The 20,660-nt window shown below is 44.1% G+C and overlaps 1 protein-coding gene across 10 annotated transcripts in view; it reads right to left on the bottom strand.

The window, feature by feature from the left end:
* Nucleotides 1-20,660, bottom strand: part of ppfia1 (protein tyrosine phosphatase, receptor type, f polypeptide (PTPRF), interacting protein (liprin), alpha 1) — a 64,859-nt gene continuing 44,199 nt past the window's right edge. The window contains exons 17-31 of one of the 10 annotated variants that reach the window (XM_031899881.1): nucleotides 20,297-20,398; nucleotides 17,784-17,935; nucleotides 16,060-16,232; nucleotides 15,786-15,879; nucleotides 14,387-14,468; nucleotides 14,103-14,303; nucleotides 11,096-11,158; nucleotides 9,654-9,680; nucleotides 8,963-9,138; nucleotides 8,751-8,848; nucleotides 7,471-7,646; nucleotides 7,290-7,358; nucleotides 6,377-6,560; nucleotides 4,003-4,073; nucleotides 3-2,218 (exon numbers count right to left, since the gene is read on the bottom strand). In XM_031899881.1, the coding sequence (XP_031755741.1) occupies nucleotides 4,015-4,073; nucleotides 6,377-6,560; nucleotides 7,290-7,358; nucleotides 7,471-7,646; nucleotides 8,751-8,848; nucleotides 8,963-9,138; nucleotides 9,654-9,680; nucleotides 11,096-11,158; nucleotides 14,103-14,303; nucleotides 14,387-14,468; nucleotides 15,786-15,879; nucleotides 16,060-16,232; nucleotides 17,784-17,935; nucleotides 20,297-20,398 (1,656 nt within the window). In that variant the 3' untranslated portion in view covers nucleotides 3-2,218; nucleotides 4,003-4,014. 10 annotated transcript variants of the gene reach the window in all.

Below are 20,660 nucleotides of genomic sequence, written 5' to 3'. Positions count from 1 at the left end.
TCGCTTTAAATCACATTTGCATTTAATTATTTCCAGCTTTTTTATTGGCAGTGGAAAATGCTTCAGTATTTTATTGAAAGAAAGCAATAAATAATACTGTGATAAAAATAGTCCAAAAGGTACATAGACTGTACATACTTTGTTACATAATCAGCAATTACACAAAAAAAACAAACAAACAATAAACAGGATTAGAAAATGTAACAATGAATCCAAATTTATACACGACAAATAAAAGTTCCAACATAAAGAGACGAGGCTGGTAATAAATAATATATCCTGATCAGAGGAGATCGCTTTCTCGCTTTCCTGCTCCGCCGTTCCGCCGTCGCTCGGGGAGTCCTGATTGGCTGAACATGTACATACAAACAAGCAGAGAAAACGCACAGAAAGGAAAGGGGAAAAGTCATAAGGCCCTTAGTAAATCAGGCTGCACTGTGACGCGGGGTAACAGCTCACTGACGGAGCTGCCGATTGGTCCTCAACAAAGCGCCTAACCTACAGGCCGGCGGCACAAATACGCCCACAAAATGCTCCAATTATGGATTTTTCAGCAAAAAGGTACATAGCCAATGGGGCAGTGACATTGATAACAGCAATATTCTGTCAGCGTGCTACAAACCCTGCTTGGTGCTGTTATTGGGGTAAATAAGAACCCCCTTGCCCCCCCAACTGCTGAGTCATATGACTCTGGCTCCGCCCTTCTTCACTTTCCCATTAGTAAGTAATTTGTTCTGAGCTTAGCGCAAGGCTGTGATAGGCTAGAGATACTGTTTGTCTTGCAGCCTTGTACCACCCCCAGCCCTGAGGGTAGGGGCAATTACAAAATAAACGGGGGCCCCCAATGTTGGACACCTATTTTAAAGGGAAAGTTGAATATTTTTTATTTATTTAAAACATAAAGGGGCCCTAGGTACATTCTGGAGATAGGGTAGGGACTACTAAAGTGGCTACCAGTATGTTAGCTGTTGGCCAATGGGGCTCAGTTATAAACAATAGGCAGTAACCAATAAAATAATTGCTTTCATTATTCAACCTGCAGCCAATTGCTGATTGGTTGTTATGGGTTACCATGTGCCCAGTGTTTATAAATGAACCCCAATGACTTTAATCATTAACCCGGAACCCCGGACTGTTCCATTAGAGAACAGTTTTCCCAGGGTTCCCTTGCACTGCAACGCTCGCTACAGGAATTCTTTACAACTTTACTACACTGCAGGCGTTCAAGCCCACTGGGGTACAAGGAATCCAAATGGAGATGTTGGTGATGGTGAACCCCAGAGTCCAAGATTAGTAGTTAGGGGGTCCTTAAAAATGGTCACTCTCCCAGTTGAATAGTCCTCTTAAGCGCAAAACCAGCACTAGACATTGTAGCATGAAGATGCCGCCATGTTGCCCTATAGAGCGCATTACGTTACTGACAGAGAAGCCCTTTGTCACACCAGATCCTTAATGGTTGACCCCACTTTCTACCACAGGGGGATATGAACTGAAAATTGGCTCTACACGACATGGGGTTATTTCTGACACCACCTGTTACGACTTGCAAACGCTCTGCTTGTGGCTCCCCCTAGTGGTGATCTTACTTCAGCCTATGAGAACGCAGCTGCCAAAACTGTGTGCCAGAAACCCCTTTAGAAAAAAAAAAAAAAAAAAGTGATTAGCCGGTTCCATAGTTAAAAAGCTGGGGGTCTTTGTACCAGGTAATACCTTTAATTTACAATATAACATTTCTCGGTCTAATAAGACTGTACAAATATAATTAAAAAAACCCACTTTTTTTTTTTGTTTGCTCAGGTTCAGTACGAAATCTATCCATAAATTACAATACAATGATCATTTACAAAGCCCTGGGTGATGGGCGGCAGGGACTCGGTGGGTGGAGTTACAGTACATTCGAAAAGGGGAGGAGTAAAGGGGAAAAATAACCAACATACGGGGACAGCGGAGCACAGATACTGAGGGGGGGGGGTTGAATTTTACATGGAAAAATGAGTTACAGAAAGAAGTGTACAGAAATATAACAAACAGTAGACTCTAAAATCTTTCCCCTAACTAGGATTTTAATCGCTAATTAAAAACTCTGTATTAAAATATCTCAAAGTGTCTGAATAGTTCGTTTTTTTTCTTTGTAGTGAGATCTCTCCCAGGTCTGGAAATGTGAAATCACGTCGCGTTCCAACGTTGCATAATCATCTGTAGAAGTAGTGTGGGTAAACTGCAAGGGAAAGGGGGGGGGAGATGTGTTAGCGGGGTGCGTCGGGGTTATGGGGGTGCTACAGTTCCGCTCTGGTTCAACCCAACAGTCCCAATTTATCTATTCAGTCCCTCTCCTATTTATATTCCAGTTTCTCATTTGAACCGCTGCATGGTTGCTAGGGCAATTGGGACCCTAGCAACCATATAGCTGTTAATATCCCAAACTAGAGAACTGCTGAATATAAAGCAGAACAATTCAAACAATTTCCCACCCCCTCAGGCTTCTATTCCATGATGGAAGTGATAGATTCTGGGACTTGCAGTCCCACTGCCACCATTGTGTATGATGCGGATTCTCAAGAAAGCAGGACTAATTCCCACAATCCACCCATATTGACAGAACCATGGAAAGCCAAGCAGCCAACCCCACTGCTTTTTATCATGGGGTATGTGGGGATGGGGACCACATTAGGGGTGTCTGTGTGGAGAAGTTCAGGAGGGGAAAGGCCTTTCCAGGAAACCAAAAATTGTATAAAGGGGGCTTATTCTCATTTAAGCAACGATTGACCCCACCACCTGCTGGTCACTTTCCGAACATGAAGTAGTCGAGGGCTGATCTTCTGGTTAGGAAAGACGTGAGAAAAGTTATGTGAGGTTTCTAATGTTTCCCTAACCAGAAGAGCATCAGATCAGCCCTCTTTCTTTCTCCTGACAACTTCCTCGACTACTTTATGTTCGGAAAGTGACCAGCAGGTGGTGCTGTTGTAACAAAATGTTACATATTAAAGGAACAGTAACACCAAGAAATGAAAGTGTTTTAAAGTAATTAGAATATAATGTATTGTTGCCTTGCACTGATAAAATTAATGTGTTGGTTACAGAAACACTACTATAGTTTATATAAATAAGCTGCTGTGTAGCCATGGGGGCAGCCATTAAGGGCGCTGGCACACGGGGAGATTAGTCGCCCGCGACAAAACTCCTTGTTCGCGGGCGCCAAAACCCCCCAGAGTTGCCTTCACCTGCCATCCCACCGGCGAAAATGAGTGTCGCCGGTGGGAAGGCAACTTCGGCGATTTGCGCGAAATCGCCTGCGCAGCGTGTGCCATCCACCGGCGACTTACATTTTCGCCGGTGGGATGGCAGGTGAAGGCAACTCGGGGAGATTAGTCGCCCGCAAACAGAGTTTTGTCGCGGGCGACTAATCTCCCCATGTGCCAGAGCCCTAAAGCTGGAAAAAGGGAGAAAGGGCACAGGTTACATTGCAGATAACAGATAAGTTCTGTAGAATATAATGGGGTTTTATCTGTTATCTGCTACGTTACCTGTGCCTTTTCTCATTTGAATGGCTGCCTCCATGGCTACACAGCAGCATTGTTTATATAAATTATAGTTGTCCCTCTAAGGCAAACACCCCAGTTGTACCAGTGCAGGGCAACAGTACATTATAATGTAATTACTTTTATACACTTTCATATGTTGGTGTTACTGTTCCTTTAAAGGTGGCCATACATGTAGCAATAACCCACCCTCCACTGACATTCCACAGACATTCAGCGCTGAATCGTCAGATATGGAGATAGAAACAACAGAAATTCTACCTCCAGCTGCCGGTTCAGCCCCGAACGTAGATTTTGCTCAGGCGCCTTCAACGGCGAACAATGAAAATCTTTTAACCCGCCCGATCGGAAAGAAAATAATAAAATAAAGAAAATAAATACTGAATGTAAATTGCCACTGTGCTGTAATGAGACGGGGAAGCTGAAGCGTTTGGCAGCCGGCGCGGGGCGAGTGTTCACTTACCAAAAGTCATCGTTAGCAGGAATATGTCCTGACCGTGGCGGAATCCAGTCTTTGTATCCCAGACACATTGCCTATCAATAACCACAGGAGACATGCAGAACACGGCATGCAATTAGTGATCAGTTACTGTACAACTCCGGGCTATTAAACACACACACACACGGGGGGGCCTGGCACAGACACCCAATGCACTTATACTTGGTTAGCTCCCTGCTGCTTTATAACTGCACAGAGGGCTCACTACACTCTGCGCTACACTTATTTCTATCCTGCACAAATAAAATGTGAAGCAGATGTCTTTATCTGTAGCTATTAAAGAATAAACAAACCTTTAAAATACGTTGATGTAAAAATTAATGAGAGGGCTATTCTAAGCACTTTTGCAATTTACATTTATCTTTTTAATTTCAAGATATAAAGGGAGAAAATACTGTTAATATGAATACATTTTGTTACAACAGCGCCACCTGCTGGTCACATTCTGACCATAAAGTATTCAAGGAAGTTGTCAGGAGTAAGAAAGAGGGCTGATCTGATGTTCTTCTGGTTAGGGAAGATGTGAGAAAAGTTATGAGGTTTCTAATGTTTCCCTAACCAGAAGAGCATCAGGTCAGCCCTCTTTCTTTCTCCTGGCAACTTCCTTGGCTACTTCATGTTCAGAAAGTGACCAGCAGGTGGCGCTGTTGTAATAAAATGCATTCATATCAATAAAAATAAATTGCAAAAGTGCTTAGAATAGCCCTCTCATCAATTGTACATCAATCTATTTTAACGGTTTACTTACCCTTTATATCTTTATCCGTTACCTACATGAGGCCTCATCCATTATACAATGCCCAATAATGATTCACATATAACTATGTATATACAGGTATACAGAATGTTTGGGACCTGGGGTTTGCCAGATGAGAGATCTTTCCAGAATTTGGATCTCCATACCTTACGTCTACTAAAAATCATTTAACCATTAAATAAACCCAATAGGGCTGTTCTGCCCCCAATAAGGGGTAATTATATCTTAGTTGGGATCAAGTGCAGGTACTGTTTTATTATTACAGAGAAAAGGGAATCATTTAACCATTAAATAAACCCAATAGGGCTGTTCTGCCCCCAATAAGGGGTAATTATATCTTAGTTGGGATCAAGTACAGGTACTGTTTTATTATTACAGAGAAAAGGGAATCATTTAACCATGAAATAAACCCAATAGGGCTGTTGTGCCCCCAATAAGGGGTAATTATATCTTAGTTGGGATCAAGTACAGGTACTGTTTTATTATTACAGAGAAAAGGGAATCATTTAACCATTAAATAAACCCAATAGGGCTGTTCTGCCCCCAATAAGGGGTAATTATATCTTAGTTGGGATCAAGTACAGGTACTGTTTTATTATTACAGAGAAAAGGGAATCATTTAACCATTAAATAAACCCAATAGGGCTGTTCTGCCCCCAATAAGGGGTAATTATATCTTAGTTGGGATCAATACAGGTACTGTTTTATTATTACAGAGAAAAGGGAATCATTTAACCATTAAATAAACCCAATAGGGCTGTTCTGCCCCAATAAGGGGTAATTATATCTTAGTTGGGACCAAGTACAGGTACTGTTTTATTATTACAGAGAAAAAGGAATCATTTAACCATTAAATAAACCCAATAGGGCTGTTCTGCCCCCAATAAGGGGTAATTATATCTTAGTTGGGATCAAGTACAGGTACTGTTGTATTATTACAGAGAAAAGGGAAATTATTTTTTAAAAACTTGGGTTATGTCATTATGGAGATGGCCCTTCCATAATTCTTTCTGGATAGCAGGTTTCTGGATAAAGGATTCCATACCTGTAGTATTAAAGGGGTTGTTTATCTAAAAATTAACTTTTACTATGATGCAGAGCTTGATATTTTGAGACAATTTGCAATTGGTCTTCACTTATTATTATTTAGTTTTTTGTTCAGCAGCTCTCCAGTTTGAAATCTGAGCAGCTATCTGGTTGCTAGGGTCCAAATTACCAGTGGTTTGAATGGAAAACTGGAATATGAATAGGAAAAGGGCAGTGTAGAAAGATGAGTAATAAAAAATAATAACTGCTAAGGGACAGATAAAACAGATGAGTTGAAACGCCTAGTCTAGTCTGTGTTTATATGGGGATCAGAGATTTAAGGTCACGCTAAACCACCCCTTCAAACACTTCTGGTTTCCAATCATCACTTTCTCCTCACAATGCATTAAACATGGTCTTCAAGAAAGATGTTAGACGCACACAGTCTGGAAACCAAGGCAGTTAGTTAGAGCAGGCCAATCATCATCCGCATTCATTACCACATGCTCCAGAAGGGTTAGGCCAAGAAGAAACGTAAGGGGAGGTGGGACGTACCATCCATCTGCATTTTCTTTGGCTGCATAGAAGGGGAGGACATGGAGGACATGGAGGACATAGAGGAGTTGACCCTGAAGTTGGCAGGGAGAGTCTCTGCAGAGCCGGCGCTTAACCCTCGAACGTCCTTTGGTCGGAATTTCTTTCTCCATGATGGCGCTCGTCTAAAGCTTTTATCATCATCCTGCAAAAAAAAAGTGGAAATGACTATACATAGCGAAATACATGGAAAACTAAGTACAGATGTAATATAATAGCCTCCATAGAGGACAGTGATACAATAAGGGGCCTATTTATTATGCTGTGTAAACTGAAATTTGCAGAAAAAACGGTGTAAAATAAATGGTAAATTTCTTAAGCCGTTACTTTACACAAGTTCCGGCAAAAGATAAAAAGGCCTGTAATTATGCTCCCCCCCCCCCCCCCCCCAAAGATGACTTCTAAAGGGCACCAATGAGATTAAAGGGCTTGTTAAGTTTTAGTATGATGTAGTAAGTGATATTCTGAGACAATTTGCAATTGGTCTTCATTTTTTTTTTTATTTGTGGCTTTTTAATTATTTCACTTTTTGTTCAGCAGCTTGGAATTTAAGCAGTTATCTGGTTGCTAGGGTTCAAAATACTTTGGCAACCAGGCAGTGGTTTGAATGAGAGAGATTGATCTATTTATAGGAGAGGACCTGCGTTATAAAATGTAACAATAAAATTGTAGCCTCCCAGAGCAATAGTTTTAATGGCTGCCGGGGTCAGTGACCCCCATTTGAAAGCTGGAAAATGTCTGAAGAAGGAGGGCAAATAATTCAAAAACTAAAAAGACCAATTGAAAAGTTGCTTAGAATTAGCCATTCTACAACATGAAAGGTAAAAAATCTGTTTAAGACTGATTTGTGATATGGCAGAGGGGGGGGACATACATCGTCAAATCTTCTATCTGTTCCTCTGATGAGAAGGTTGTTGAATTCCCGCTCCAACATTGCACGTGCCTGAAATGAAAGATACAGAGAAGATTAGACACTGGGCTTGGATAATTCATGGAAAGGAACGGTAGTGCCCCCCTCGGAGCGACTGCTTTGGCCTGCCAGGAACGTGACTTACCGTAGTGTTCTGGGTGGGGATCTGTAATAACAAAGCCAACGTATTGTGGTCGAAGGTCTCATCTAAGGCAACCAGAGCACCGTGAACCCCACTTTCTAGAAGGTTATTTGCATATTCTTTCAGGCCAATGGACTCCAGCCAATTAATCAGCCGTTCGTTGCTCCAGACGAGTACATCTGTAGGGGGAAGAGGATATAATGACTCAAAAAGTATAGCCCAAAGTTCCTATGGAGGGGTAAGACACTGTTAGAAGTAGGTGATAAACGTGGGAGGAGGAGCCAGGGTTGGACTGGGCCACTGGAGCACTGGGAGAAATCCAACTGGGTCTTGCCTCTAGTGAGCCCAAGTGCCAGGATCTCTGTGGGCAGATGCGTTGTTGGGTGGCTGTGTGGGCACAGGTAAGAGGTGGGTAGCGCAAAATCACCATGTGGGTTATGGGCCTTGGCTGCAGGTTCGTAACAGGGTAGGGGCCTTGGTGGCTGGCAGGGTCAGACTGGGGGGTACAGGCCCATCGGGGCTTCTGCCTCAGGGGCCCCCTGCACCCTCCAATCACCTCCTCCGAGTGCTCCTAAATGATGAAACTTACCCGCGGGCGCGTTGGGGGAGGGAGACGGCGGATTGCGGGGGCAGGGTTTGGGTCTGGCCTGCTGGGGCCCACCAGGTTTTTTCCCGGTACCTCAGCGGCCCAGTCCAACACTGGTGGCTGGGGTCCTTGAGGCAAGGTTTCCAGCAGGTTCAGAAACCCCAGTCCTACATGGGGAGGCATTTATAAATTGCTTATGCATTACAGTTCTACTCTTCTGGAAAGTTTCCATTAGATGTTGGAACATTCCTTCTGCAGACAACCTGGAACATTAGCTTTAAGTGTTCCAACTGAAGGAAAGCCTTTCTAGAGGTCAGTGTGTTTCTGCAGCTGTCTGAGCAGCAGTCCAACTCGCTCCCCTCTTACCTTATCAGAGAGTGGGCCCTGGGGGGCTGCATCGCTAGTGCAGAAAGTGCTATTGAGCTGCATTAGTAGAGCTGAATTTCCCTTTTGGACATTTGCCTTTTAAAGTTACCAGAGGCAGGTTTTTTTTTTTTTTTTTTTGTTTTGCCGCCCCTGGTACTTGGCAGCTCTCTGCCGCCTGGTTTAAGGTTCCCATCTTGCCTCACAGCAGGAGCGGCCCTTGCTATAGAGAACGCCAGACTGTGGTTCTTAAGCAAGCTACCCAGATGGGCGCGGGACTGTACCCACCCAGGCATGTATCTAGAGATTAGGAGGTGGGGGGGGGCAAGGGTACCTTTTATCTCGTTCTGGCATTCCTCTCGTTTCCTTTCAAGCTCCTTCCGGTCGTAGTTTAACCTCCGCAAGGACATGATCCCGCACTGGAAACTGTTCCTGAAGGAGACACAAAACCCTACAGTGATATATTAGGGAATAGGAAAGGGAGACATTTCCATAGAGAATAAGCACTTATTGCCGCCAAAGAACCCTTCTGCTGCCGGCTCTTACCTGTGAAAGCTATCCACCATCTTTAGCTGCCCCCTGAGATCCTTCTTAGTCAAGTGATCCAGCATTCTGGCATCGACAAGGCACTCCATGAAATAGCTGCGGTACTGAGGCAGCCCCAAGCTGGGCAGCCACTCGTTCCCAATCCACTCGTGGTTCATGTCGCCATAGGCCAACGTCTATGAGAGGAAAAGTGTCATATTAACCATACCGCTAGTGGGCAGATGGTAGGTACTGGCCAAGGTGGCATATCTGGCTGCACCCACTGTATAACGGAGCAGCCCATAGGCCAAGGATGTTAATTCAACAGTCCTACAGCTAGCAGGGAATGCTGGGAGTAGCACCTAGCAAAATTTGATTGGCAGCCATTGAGAATAAAGTGATTGGGAAAGGTTTAATCCTAGATGAAGTAATCATGGCTAGTTCCAACTGTAGTGCCCAGCAGCATCTATCTGTTCTACTCCCTGCACTGCTGGTTCTGACTACGTGTAATGAATGCATACTGTAAAGCTGGATAGAAAGAAAATTGCTTTATGCAAAATGCTGGGGGGCCTGTGAGTGGCTCAAACCCTGGTTGTGAGGCTGAGAGGGGGGTATTTTGGCAAAGGGGGGGTGATCCAAACCTGATTTCATGCATTATTAAAAGGAATGCAAGTGGGAAAATATGAATATATATTAGTGAAAAAGCTCCAACCTGAGCCCAGCTTCCCTCCTCATCGTCCTGGTGTTAGGTGGGTTAGGAAAGCAAAAGAACAAAGGGTTAGTCACGGCAGTGTTATTGGTCGCAGGATCACTCCATGCAGCACCCAACCCACGGGGGGGGGGCACACATGCAAGGCACCCACACACAGCAAACTCAGGAACCTCAATGGCAGCACTGAGAGATCCAGGCTGCTTGGCCAGAACCCACAGTGCTTGCCCGGTGTTACTGGGCCGCACCGACTGATTGGGCTGCAGAGGTTCTCTCATGGAGGTTAACTGATTTCTAGCAAATTCTCCATTTAACCACTTCAGAGCCAAGGCATGAAGAACTTCCTAACCCTCGCTGCTAAAGAGGCTTATGTTTATTTTTAGTATCTTATGGAATGTTCTATCCCTAACAACTTTGCAATTGGTTATTATTATTTATAGTTTTTCAATCATTCGCTTTCCTCTTCTGCCCATTATTACAGCTTTTATTCTGTACCTTTCAATTCAGCCCCTTCTCCAATCATATCACCGTCTCTTGTTCAAACCACTGCCTGGTTTCTAGGTTAAACTGGACCCTAGCAACCAGATAGCCGCTGAAATACCTAACTGGAGAGCTGCTGAACTAAAAAGTAGGGATGCACCAAATCCAGGATTCGGTTCGGTATTCAGCCAGGATTCTGCCTTTTTTGGCAGGGTTTGGTTTTGGGTTAAATGTTAGGGGGGAACAAAATTTTCAGATTTGTAACCCTTCCAGATCCTAATTAGGATATGATAAGTAGGATTCGGCCGAATCCATCGGGGTGGATTCGGCCCAACCCAAAAAAGTGGGTCTGGTGCATCCCTACTAAAAAGCTAAATAACTGAAAAACCATAAAAAACAGAGGCCAACTGCAAATTGTCTCAGAATATCAATGTCTTTTATTATGATGTAGAGAGTTGTATTTTGGGACAATTTGTAATTGGTCTTCATTTTTTTATTTGCTGTTTTTGACTTATTTAGCTTTTTGCTTAGCAGCTCTCCAGTTTGAAATTTCAGCAGCTATCTGGTTGCTATGGTCCAGTTTCACCTAGTAACCAGGCAGCATGTTGAGTGAGAGACCAGGATATGTATAGGAGAGGCCTAAATAGAAAGATAAGGAATAAAAAGTAACAATAACAATGACATTGTAGCTTGACAGAGGCTACAACCCCATGCTGAATGGGATTGATATGATTTTAAGCCTAGGTATGAACTGAATTATAATTAATGATGACTGTATCCCTTTAAGGCATGCTGAAGTGGTTAAAAGAAAAAAAAGAATAAACACTAAAAACTAAAAGTTAAAAACTGCTACAAATTCACTCAAAAATAAAAAAATAAAGGCTAAATTAGAAAGGTGTAAGAGGTATCCGGGGTGAAGGGGGCGGGGCTGGCTACACAACGCAAGCAGTGGAACTACAACTAACCGTTTGTGGTGAGGCGGTAAGGGTTTCCATTTCTTCGTGAGTTACCCAGACATTTCCCGTGGACTAATACAAGCACATCCAGTGAGAGGGAAGCAGTAACAGAGAGGGAAGGTGGCACAATATATAAGCAAGAGGTACAACCATGGAGCAGGAATGAGCAAGAGCTTCATGACGCTAAGGCTTATGGGTTCAGCTAATCTCTACACAGCTCAATAGCAAATAGATACACAGTTTATATGTACAGCTGATTCTGCATTTATTTAAAAGGATAAGTAAACCTTTTAAAAAAAAAAAAAAAAATCTCTAAAATTACAGCACCCAGAATATTATTATATCTATTACAAGCAGCTGAACTGCAGCTCTTTTACCGACATCCTTTTCTGAATGGAGCTCCGCCCTTTTTGCTTTCTGAGGCCTCTGACTCTCTCCAACTATGAATAGGTGCCTACTGGGCATGCCTGATTGATTTTAATTGGAGCAGGGGCAGTGAGCTTCATACTAAACAAGGAAGTCAGTAAAAGAGATACAGTTCAGCTGCTTGTAATAGAGAAATGAAATACATCTGCAAGCAGGGAGAGAGGCATGCTATTCTGGGGGCTGTACAGAGTAATGAAAAATGAAAGGCTTTCTTTTCCTTTAAACCAACTTACTAGGTAAAGACCATAGCTTACAGCTTAACCAGTAGAGCCCCCCTCCCTGTATATTAGCTTGTATATGTGGCATCTACCTCTGCAGAGGTTTCCTCCACTGATAACAATGTGACATGATTTTATAGAGGCTTCAACTGAGTATAAGCAAGCAATAAGGCAGTTCATGTGTGTTTACATGCAAATAATGGAAAGAAGGAAAACTCTATGCACACCATGTTGTGCCCATAAGTAAGTCATTCATTGTTGTGTCAACTGGCACTCCCACACAACAGCAGACACGCTCACACAATGCAAACGCACAATGCAGACCAAACAAGGAACTGCTACTTGAAATGTTTCCCAAATATGCAGAACAGCACAGTTTTATATATATATATACACACACACACACACACACACACTTCTTTTAAATTCTTGTTGGGGAATATAACATAGTAGGAGGATATGGGAGAGCCAGCAGACTGCCAAGGATACTAAGGGCTACTTGGTCAAGGTAGATACCTTCATACAAATTCCAACTACTGGAACTACTTTTTCTTTGTTTTACTTGCCCTTATAAATGTAACAAAATGCTGATAAGGCACAGTTGCGCCGTGGTTGTGCTTTCATATCTACTGTTGGAGGACACAAATGACTTGAATAGGGCATGGCTGTTCATATGGGGCAAGCAGAACTGTCAGAAAGATGATTGCTCTCAAGTGGCAGTGGCTAAGGAGAGAGGGGGCAGTAAAAGCTGGAGCTGCCCCTTTCTTTGGTGAAGACCCCTTTACGTGAAGGACCCCTTTATGCACACCTTTCTTTGGTGAAGGACCCCTTTACGTGAAGGACCCCTTTACGTGAAGGACCCCTTTACGTGAAGGACCCATTTACGCGCCCCTTTCTTTGGTGAAGGACCCCTTTACGTGAAGGACCCCTTTACGCGGCCCTTTCTTTGGTGAAGTACCCCTTTACGCACCCCTTTCTTTGGTGAAGGACCCCTTTACGCGCCCCTTTCTTTGGTGAAGGACCCCTTTACGCGCCCCTTTCTTTGGTGAAGGACCCCTTACGCGCCCCTTTCTTTGGTGAAGGACCCCTTTACGCGCCCCTTTCTTTGGTGAAGGACCCCTTTACGCACCCCTTTCTTTGGTGAAGGACCCCTTTACGCACCCCTTTCTTTGGTGAAGGACCCCTTTACGCACACCTTTCTTTGGTGAAGGACCCCTTTATGCACTCCTTTCTTTGGTGAAGGACCCCTTTACGCACCCCTTTCATTGGTGAAGGACCCCTTTACGTGCCCCTTTCTTTGGTGAAGGACCCCTTTACGTGCCCCTTTCTTTGGTGAAGGACCCCTGTACGCCTCCTGCTGCTACGGCCGCAGGGGGTATTTTCTCAGACTGCATATAAGCGCAGGCCAAGAAAGCAAAATCCTATTCCAGGAGGCAGAGATTTGCTTTAAGAACAAGCTGCTTGAAAGATCAACCCACGATAAAGAACAAAAAACACAGACAGACGTCTCTCACACCATTAGCAGCTCTCAATACGCACATGGAAGCCTATTATTATTATTATTATAGCATTTTAATTATCATGGCAGCTGTTAGAAACAGGACAGAACTAACAGAGAAAATCTATACCAGCATTGCAATCCTCTCTCTTGCTGAAAGGGGTAGATCACCTTTAAGTTAAACTTTTAGCATGATTTAGATAATGATATTCTTAGAAAATTTGCAATTGGTCTTCATTATTTAATGTGTTTTTTTTTCTCGGTTATTTAGCGTTTTGCTCAGCAGCTCTCCAGTTTGGAATTTAAGAAGCTATCTGGTTGCTAGGGACTAGCGACCAGGCAGTGTTTTGAATGAGAGACTGGAAGATGGGTTTGAACAGAAGGATCAATAGCCATAGCAATAAACTTGTAGCCTCAAAGATCCACAGTTTTTTGGATGCTGGGGTAGTGATAACCTCCCCACCCCCTCACTTGAAAGCTGGAAAGAGGTAGAAGAGGGAGGCAAATCATATAAAACCTCAAATAAATAAAGAAGACCAAATGTAAAGTCCCTAAAATTCTATAACACACTTTGGGGGTTATGTAATAAAAGGCACTAATTTTGCCCAGGAGCAGTAACCCATATCAAACAATCAGCAAGTAGAATTTACTGGTCACTTGTTTAAAAGCAGATAGCTTATTGGTTGCTATGGGTTACTGCTCCTGGGCAAACTTAGCTCCTCTTATTACACATGGGGGTAAATGATGACTTAAAGGTGAACTTCCCTTGGACCTTAAAGTCAAGATGAATAACTGGTTGTACTTTGTTACAACTTTAACTCTGTTACTCCTTATTCAAGCGCAGACTGGCACTACATTGTGGCGTTAGTCTTACCGTTCTAGAAGTGGCAGGGGCAGACGGGCTGGTTAAAGACATGATCTCTTGGATGGCGAGTCGCAGTTTGAGCCGGTGCAAGGGGTTGCTAATGCCGATCTCCCTCTGGATCTCGGTATCAGACAGAGCGGACATTATTGCACCACTTTTCACATTAGCCCTGCAAGCGGCCACGTACCAGGCGGGCATCCCAACCCATAGCTGCGGGGTAAAAAGAGACATTGTTACTGTGTGTGTATGAGACAGTAATACAGAGAGGCTTGACTGGTGCCCACAATACTGACCTCTAGCCAGACCACCACTGTGGGCCCATCCCACTGCGCAAATGGCAAGCCCTGCCTGCGAGCTTCCTCCAGAAGTTCATGCCTGTGGAAGAGAGAAAAAAGGCAAAGTAATCATACTGTCGCTTGAAAATGCAGACGTGACACACTGCAAGTGTAGTGCAACCCTTTTCACTTCCAGAATAGCCAATGGAATTACATGCCTACTGATTATCTATGAACAAAACAACCTCTGCACTCACTTCCTGGGAGGGTTGCCATATTTCTACTGATAAACCTGAAAATTCAGGATGCTGTTGCTATAGTGTTCAGGCTACATAAATCATTATGGCAACTACAGAGTACAGTCGTTTCATCTGGTTGCAATGGCACCTCAGTATGAGAAAGGTAAGTGGCAGTGGGTGCCAGTATGAGAAAGGTAAGTGGCAGTATGAGAAAGGTAATTGTGCGCCAGGAGCCTGAATAATATGTGCTCGATATTTACTGTCCTTCATGTAAGTGCCAGAGCTCTGTACATATTCTTAAATGTGTAGCCTTCCCCAGTCATTAGCCCATTTTTGCCATCAGTACTGCTATCACTGCAACAGCCACATAGGGATAGAAGTGTAGTTCAGCACCACCTTAAGAACCAGGTTGCCTAGTCTAGCCTACACAAGAGCTATTAACAAGGTCAGCTTGGAACCTAACTGCCCGGTATCTGGCCAGCTGTGTCAGGCTAGGGCCCAACAGAGAACAATTAGCTACAATCAGCTGGAGCCAGTGCTAAATGGTGCACAGGTTACATAGGCTTACAGTGCAAACAAGAAAGAGCTAATGGGAATTTTCCCAGACTGTGGTGCAGAAGGCCCTGGGCCCATTGGAGACCTTCTGGCCAGACTAACCATGTCTGACAGTGAGCTCCTGGCTATCCCACCTTATCCAGTCATTTGGGCAGAACAAAATGTCCAATGATGCATTGGACCTTGGTACAATTTTTACAAAGTGAGGAGAGATATACAGCAATGTATTCAGCACTCCACAGCAAGCCAAAGTACTCACCCTGACCGTATACTAGCAACACCATCCGTTACAAGAGAAACAAGGAGAAACACACAATATAAATACACAGCAGGACATGACTGGCCCACTCTGACCAGCCGGGATCACTGGAGAAATGCTGCTTATACCGGGAATAAAATGCTGGGCACCTCCCGTCGTCCCTCAGATGGCCATGGATGTAATGGGGAAAACTTATATACTACTGAAAAACCTTCTGGCACAGAGCAGCTAAAGCAGATTGCCTCTAAGCTTGTGTCTGTCAAATCAAAGCACCCCAACACATTGGCTTTGCCCTGTGAGCATCAGCGCAGGATCAGGATGTAATGATATGACAGGAGTCAGAGCAAAGGGACATATTCCTTACTTCTTCTGTAGCTTCCGGTTCTTCTCGGTCTGCCCTCCCAGCTTGCTGAGCCCAAGGGATTCCTGCGAAGAGTTCTCAAACTCTGGAATGCCACCTAGGTACCAAACACAGGGAAAATCATATACACAGGATAAGTCTTTACAATAAGTGAATGTAAAACGGATGAGTTTTGCAACTTACATTCCTTATTATTGTTATTTTTATATTAAGAGATAAAGTACCGTAAGGCTTAACGTTACATTGCAGTAATCAGAAAACAGAAGTTCCTGCCTACCTGGTCCAAGTGCCTCTTTTCCCATTTGCCCTGGACGGCCCTTTTCTTTTTTCCCAAAGAGGCGGCCGATGGATGACTTGATCCCCTTCTTCTTAGGTGCTTTGTTCAGGGAGTCCTGGCTACTGTTACTGCTGCTGGGGTTGCTCACCTGGCCATCCTGTGAGCCTGTGGAACTTAGAAGTGGTCCGGCATTTAAAATAGAGTTTAATGTTCCCTTTAAGCACAGCATTTACAGGACCCACTGAGGTTACAACGTGCTGCTTCTGACACCGATAAATATCAGAGACTTTACTTAGATGCTTTAAAAATTTGGTGCTATTTTCTAAGAAACCCATGACACGTACCAGAAATCTCTGTCACTACTTTATGGAAGACACAGAGCTGCCTAAATAAATACAACCAACTGCATTTAAGCAATTATTACCGCAGCTGGACTGAAGAGGGGCAGGGGAAGGAATGCAGCAGTGGTTGGTGGTGACTGGATGAGCTGGTGGGGGGGGGGTACAGAGGGGATACAGCCAGGCAACTGCTGAAGTTGTAATCTGTAAATCTGTAAGAGGAAGATCCTACTTACTGCCCAACTGTATGACTCCCTGGCCAGAATCCCTGGGCTCCCCACAGAAAGCAGGTAGTAATCTGGGTGGGTTTATCTCCATACCATAAAGCAGGGGCCCCCAACCTTTCTTACTAGTGAGCCACAGTCAAATGTAAAAAGACTTGGAGAGCAGAAATAGCACCATAAAAGTTCATGGAGGAGCCAAATAAGGGCTAAGATTGGCTATTATGCAGCCTCAATGCACCCTATCAGCTTACAGGGGCTTTATTTGGTAAGAAATCTTGTTTTTATTCAACCAAAACTTGCCCCCAAGTCAGGAATTCAAAATAACTACCTGGTTTGGGGGCCCTGAGAGCAACATCCAAGGGGCTGATGAGCAACTAGTTGCCCCTGAGCCATTGGTTGGGGATCATTACCGTAAAGCAGGGGTCCTCAAACTTTTTAAGCAGGGGGCCAGTTCATGGTGCCTCAGACTGTTGGCAGGCTGGACTTAAATCCTCCCCCCTGCATCCTCCAGCTCCTCCCTGGGTCCCTTCATCAGATCATAGTGAGGGCCGGGTAAATTAGCTTGAGGGCCGTATACAGCCCACAGGTCATAGTTTGAGGATGCCTGCCGTAAAGCGTAGGGGCTAACATTTCTGCCCCAAATATTGCTCTGGGTGTCAGCACTATTTGCCGACCAATGGGTTTTTCCCATAAGACCTATGGGGTCCTGCCTCCTATGGACAGAAGAGGAAGTGCTAAGGGTAAACCTGGTGTAGTCCAGACAGGCACCTAGAGAATGGAGCTTTACCCCATAGGTCACCTGTGCCCCCTGGAGACAGCAGAGAAAACATGGCTGCGCAGCGCTCAGTATCAATCTCCCTGGGCCAGTGCATTTTCTGAAGTGGAGAAGAGCTGGCCCACGGAAGGAATCACTGGGGGCGCCCAACAACCTGGCACTGCCAGTGATTTCAGTTTTCAGAGGCAAGTAATAATGGGATGAGGTGGCAATCCTATTCATATAATGGCAGGTGAGATGAGGAAGCTTAGCAGGGCACCACCTATTAAAATCCAGATCCAAATTCTTCCCCTTTAATGTGACAGAGCCATGACAGCATTATCAGTATAAAACTTGATCCCAATATAAATCATGATAATATTCCTTTGAGTCGGCTTCAATACATACTTTCTAATATCCCGAATGTCTTCATGGCTCATAGTGTGCAGGGCTCCTTTATGCACTGCGCCCAAACGCAAAGATCTGGGGGAGGCGGGTGGGGAGGTTTCACATCTGATTGTGGCCTTGTCGTCCCGACTGTCATCTCTCGTACCTGGAGGCTGAAGCGCAAAGGAGGGAAGATTAGTTCTGTACATTCAATATAGATACAGCCACATAAGCAGAATATTACTGCATGCAGTGCTAATAAAGGGGCTAATGCACCCCCCCGTACAGGGGTAATACTCAGTACATCCAAGCCAATGCCCCTGGAGGTGTGCGAGTGCTGGAAAGGACTATGTACCCCTAAATGTAACTGCAGCATAATGTAACCCCCTTATATAGTCATAAGGAGTTGCATTATACTCTATTAAGAATTATACATTTGTGTTGAACAAATAAATCATGGGGGGGCACATGCGATTCCGGTCTTCGGATGACTAGATTTTGCCCAATCAGATGCCTCGGTTAGACATCAAGGGCCCAAGGGGAGGCAGATATAGGCAATTTTATAAAAGGGACATATTCATTTCCAGCACATAAATAACAAACCACACGGAGCCAGCAGGCACTTGGCAAATGATATCAAAGGACTGAAAAAATAAAATGGGAACACAGGTGACACACTTGAAATGAGAATGTTGTGTGACACGGAACAGCTGCATGCAAATGTATGGCGAGAATGGGTTAAACGTTACCTTTCTACGGAACTTCCGTAAATCGCTCGGCTGATAGAGATGTGCAAAGAGAACGTGTTAGTGTGCACAAGGAAGGGAGAACACGCCAGTAGCCCATTGGCTGGCAGAGAAGCTTTGAGATAAAGCAGGCACATATATACATATATATTTATATACAAAGGAGGTTCCCTCAACTGCTGTTGGTGAACAAATGGGAACAGATCATGTCAAACTAGAACTCGCACTGTTCCACAAAAAAATGTAGATGTCAATTGTATTCCTATATGGGTTTTAGAATTAAACATCAAAAGTTATCAGGATATCACTGGCTGAAAAGGGGCAACATTGTGCATTGAAAGTAGCCCGGACCCAACAGGAGCATCATGCAAAGAACTGTTCACTTAATATAATTTACTTATGGAGCAGAATAATAAAATATTCAGACCCTTCACTATCCCAGCAGCCAAAAAAGAGACTGTATTATATAAAAGCGCAAGCTCTGCCAGGAATGGGGATGTCCACCTTTGGCAATCTGCTATGGCAAAATAAAGCCTTTCCTAAAGTACACCATTACCTGAAAATGCTCCTATCCAGGGTCGGACTTGGCTGTTCGAGGCCCAATGGGGCTGCTACACCAGGGGCCCCCGCAGTCCCTCTGGAGTGGGGGATCGGGTCTGGGTCGGCAGGGCCCCCCGGTGTCCCGTAGGCCCAGTCTGACTCTGCTTTACACTGTATTTCATTAGCAAACTATAGGTTTATCCATTCACTGGATTCAGCACTGATGGACGGACCAGTCAGGGCTACTGAGCATGCTCAGTCTGTCCTTATTCATTTGCATAACACTGAAAAGCAACCTACTGGTTGCAGATATCATTAAAGGGTTACTTCCCCTTTAAATCAATTTTTTGTATAATGATATTCTGAGACAACCTGCATTTTGCCTTCATTTTTTATATGGTTTTGTATTAGTTTAGCTTTATGTTCAGCAGCTCTGCAGTTTGGTATTTCAGCAGCTATCTGGTTGCCAGGGTCTATTTCACCCTAGCAACCACGCAGTGGTTTAAGTAAGAGGCACGACTATGAACAGAAGAGGACTCTGATAGGAAGATCAGTAATAAAAAGTAATAGTAACATTTTAGCCTCCTAGAGCAATAGTTTTTGGCTGCGGGGGTCAGCGACCCCACTTTAAAGGTGAAAAGATTCAGAAGAGGAAGGCAAATCATTTGTAAACTATAACAAATATATGATGAAGACCAAATACAAAGTTACAATCAAGAGGGCATTCTATAACATACTAAAAGTAAACCTAAAGTGACTCATATCCACATACACTTGTCACGTGTTACTTTCCCTTTAATAAACTCCAAGCACCAATGCCTCCCGTATACCTGTTACAGACCTGTATTTGCCACGGACACAGCTTCTGCCCACCAAATATCAGGAGTTGATGGTGCACTTGGGCAATGGGCCGCAGTCCCAGAAAATTGAGTAATAATAATAATGTAAGCAATGCCCCAATCTATCTGTAATTTGCCCAGGCCCCTAGCCTAATGGCAACTACCTGCCCACAGGGTAGCCCCACCCTAATGTGAGGTCAGTGGCAGATAGTTCTACTTACCCTGCAATCCTACCAATTGGGTTGGAACTTGCTCAAAGTGGACATCCCCATTAAGATTACATTGTGAGGAAAAGCACACCATTCACACACAGACAGTTTAGCAGCATATATATAAATATAAATAATAAAGACACACAGGTGACACTGAAAGGGGGGGGGGAGTGAAGGAAAGACAATGGGATCTTTACCTGGGATGAGTGAGATGAGTCGGGGCAGGAGGGGGAATTGCTAGGAGGGGAGCTGGATGAATGAACTACAGACACACTGGGAACTGAGTCAGAAGATGAAGGCTAAAATAATATACACAAAAAAAAAGCAATTAAGTACTGGGGGGGGATAATAATGCCCTACTATGCCAGTCATGCTAACCTAAAGTGCAGATAATTGTCTCTACGTATGTACATCTCAGTATTGTCTATGGCAGGGTATTTTCTGGCGTTTTGTAGCTGTAAAAAAAGACCTGCTACTAGTAGCTCAGCATGTCTTCATCATTAAAGGGGTTGTTCACCTTTAAAGGAGACATATGCTATAGAAATTCTGAATGTACCAATG

Source organism: Xenopus tropicalis, chromosome 4 (genome assembly GCF_000004195.4).
Source record: "Xenopus tropicalis strain Nigerian chromosome 4, UCB_Xtro_10.0, whole genome shotgun sequence".
Taxonomy (NCBI): Eukaryota; Metazoa; Chordata; class Amphibia; order Anura; family Pipidae; genus Xenopus; species Xenopus tropicalis.
This window is presented reverse-complemented; position numbering and strand designations above follow the sequence as displayed.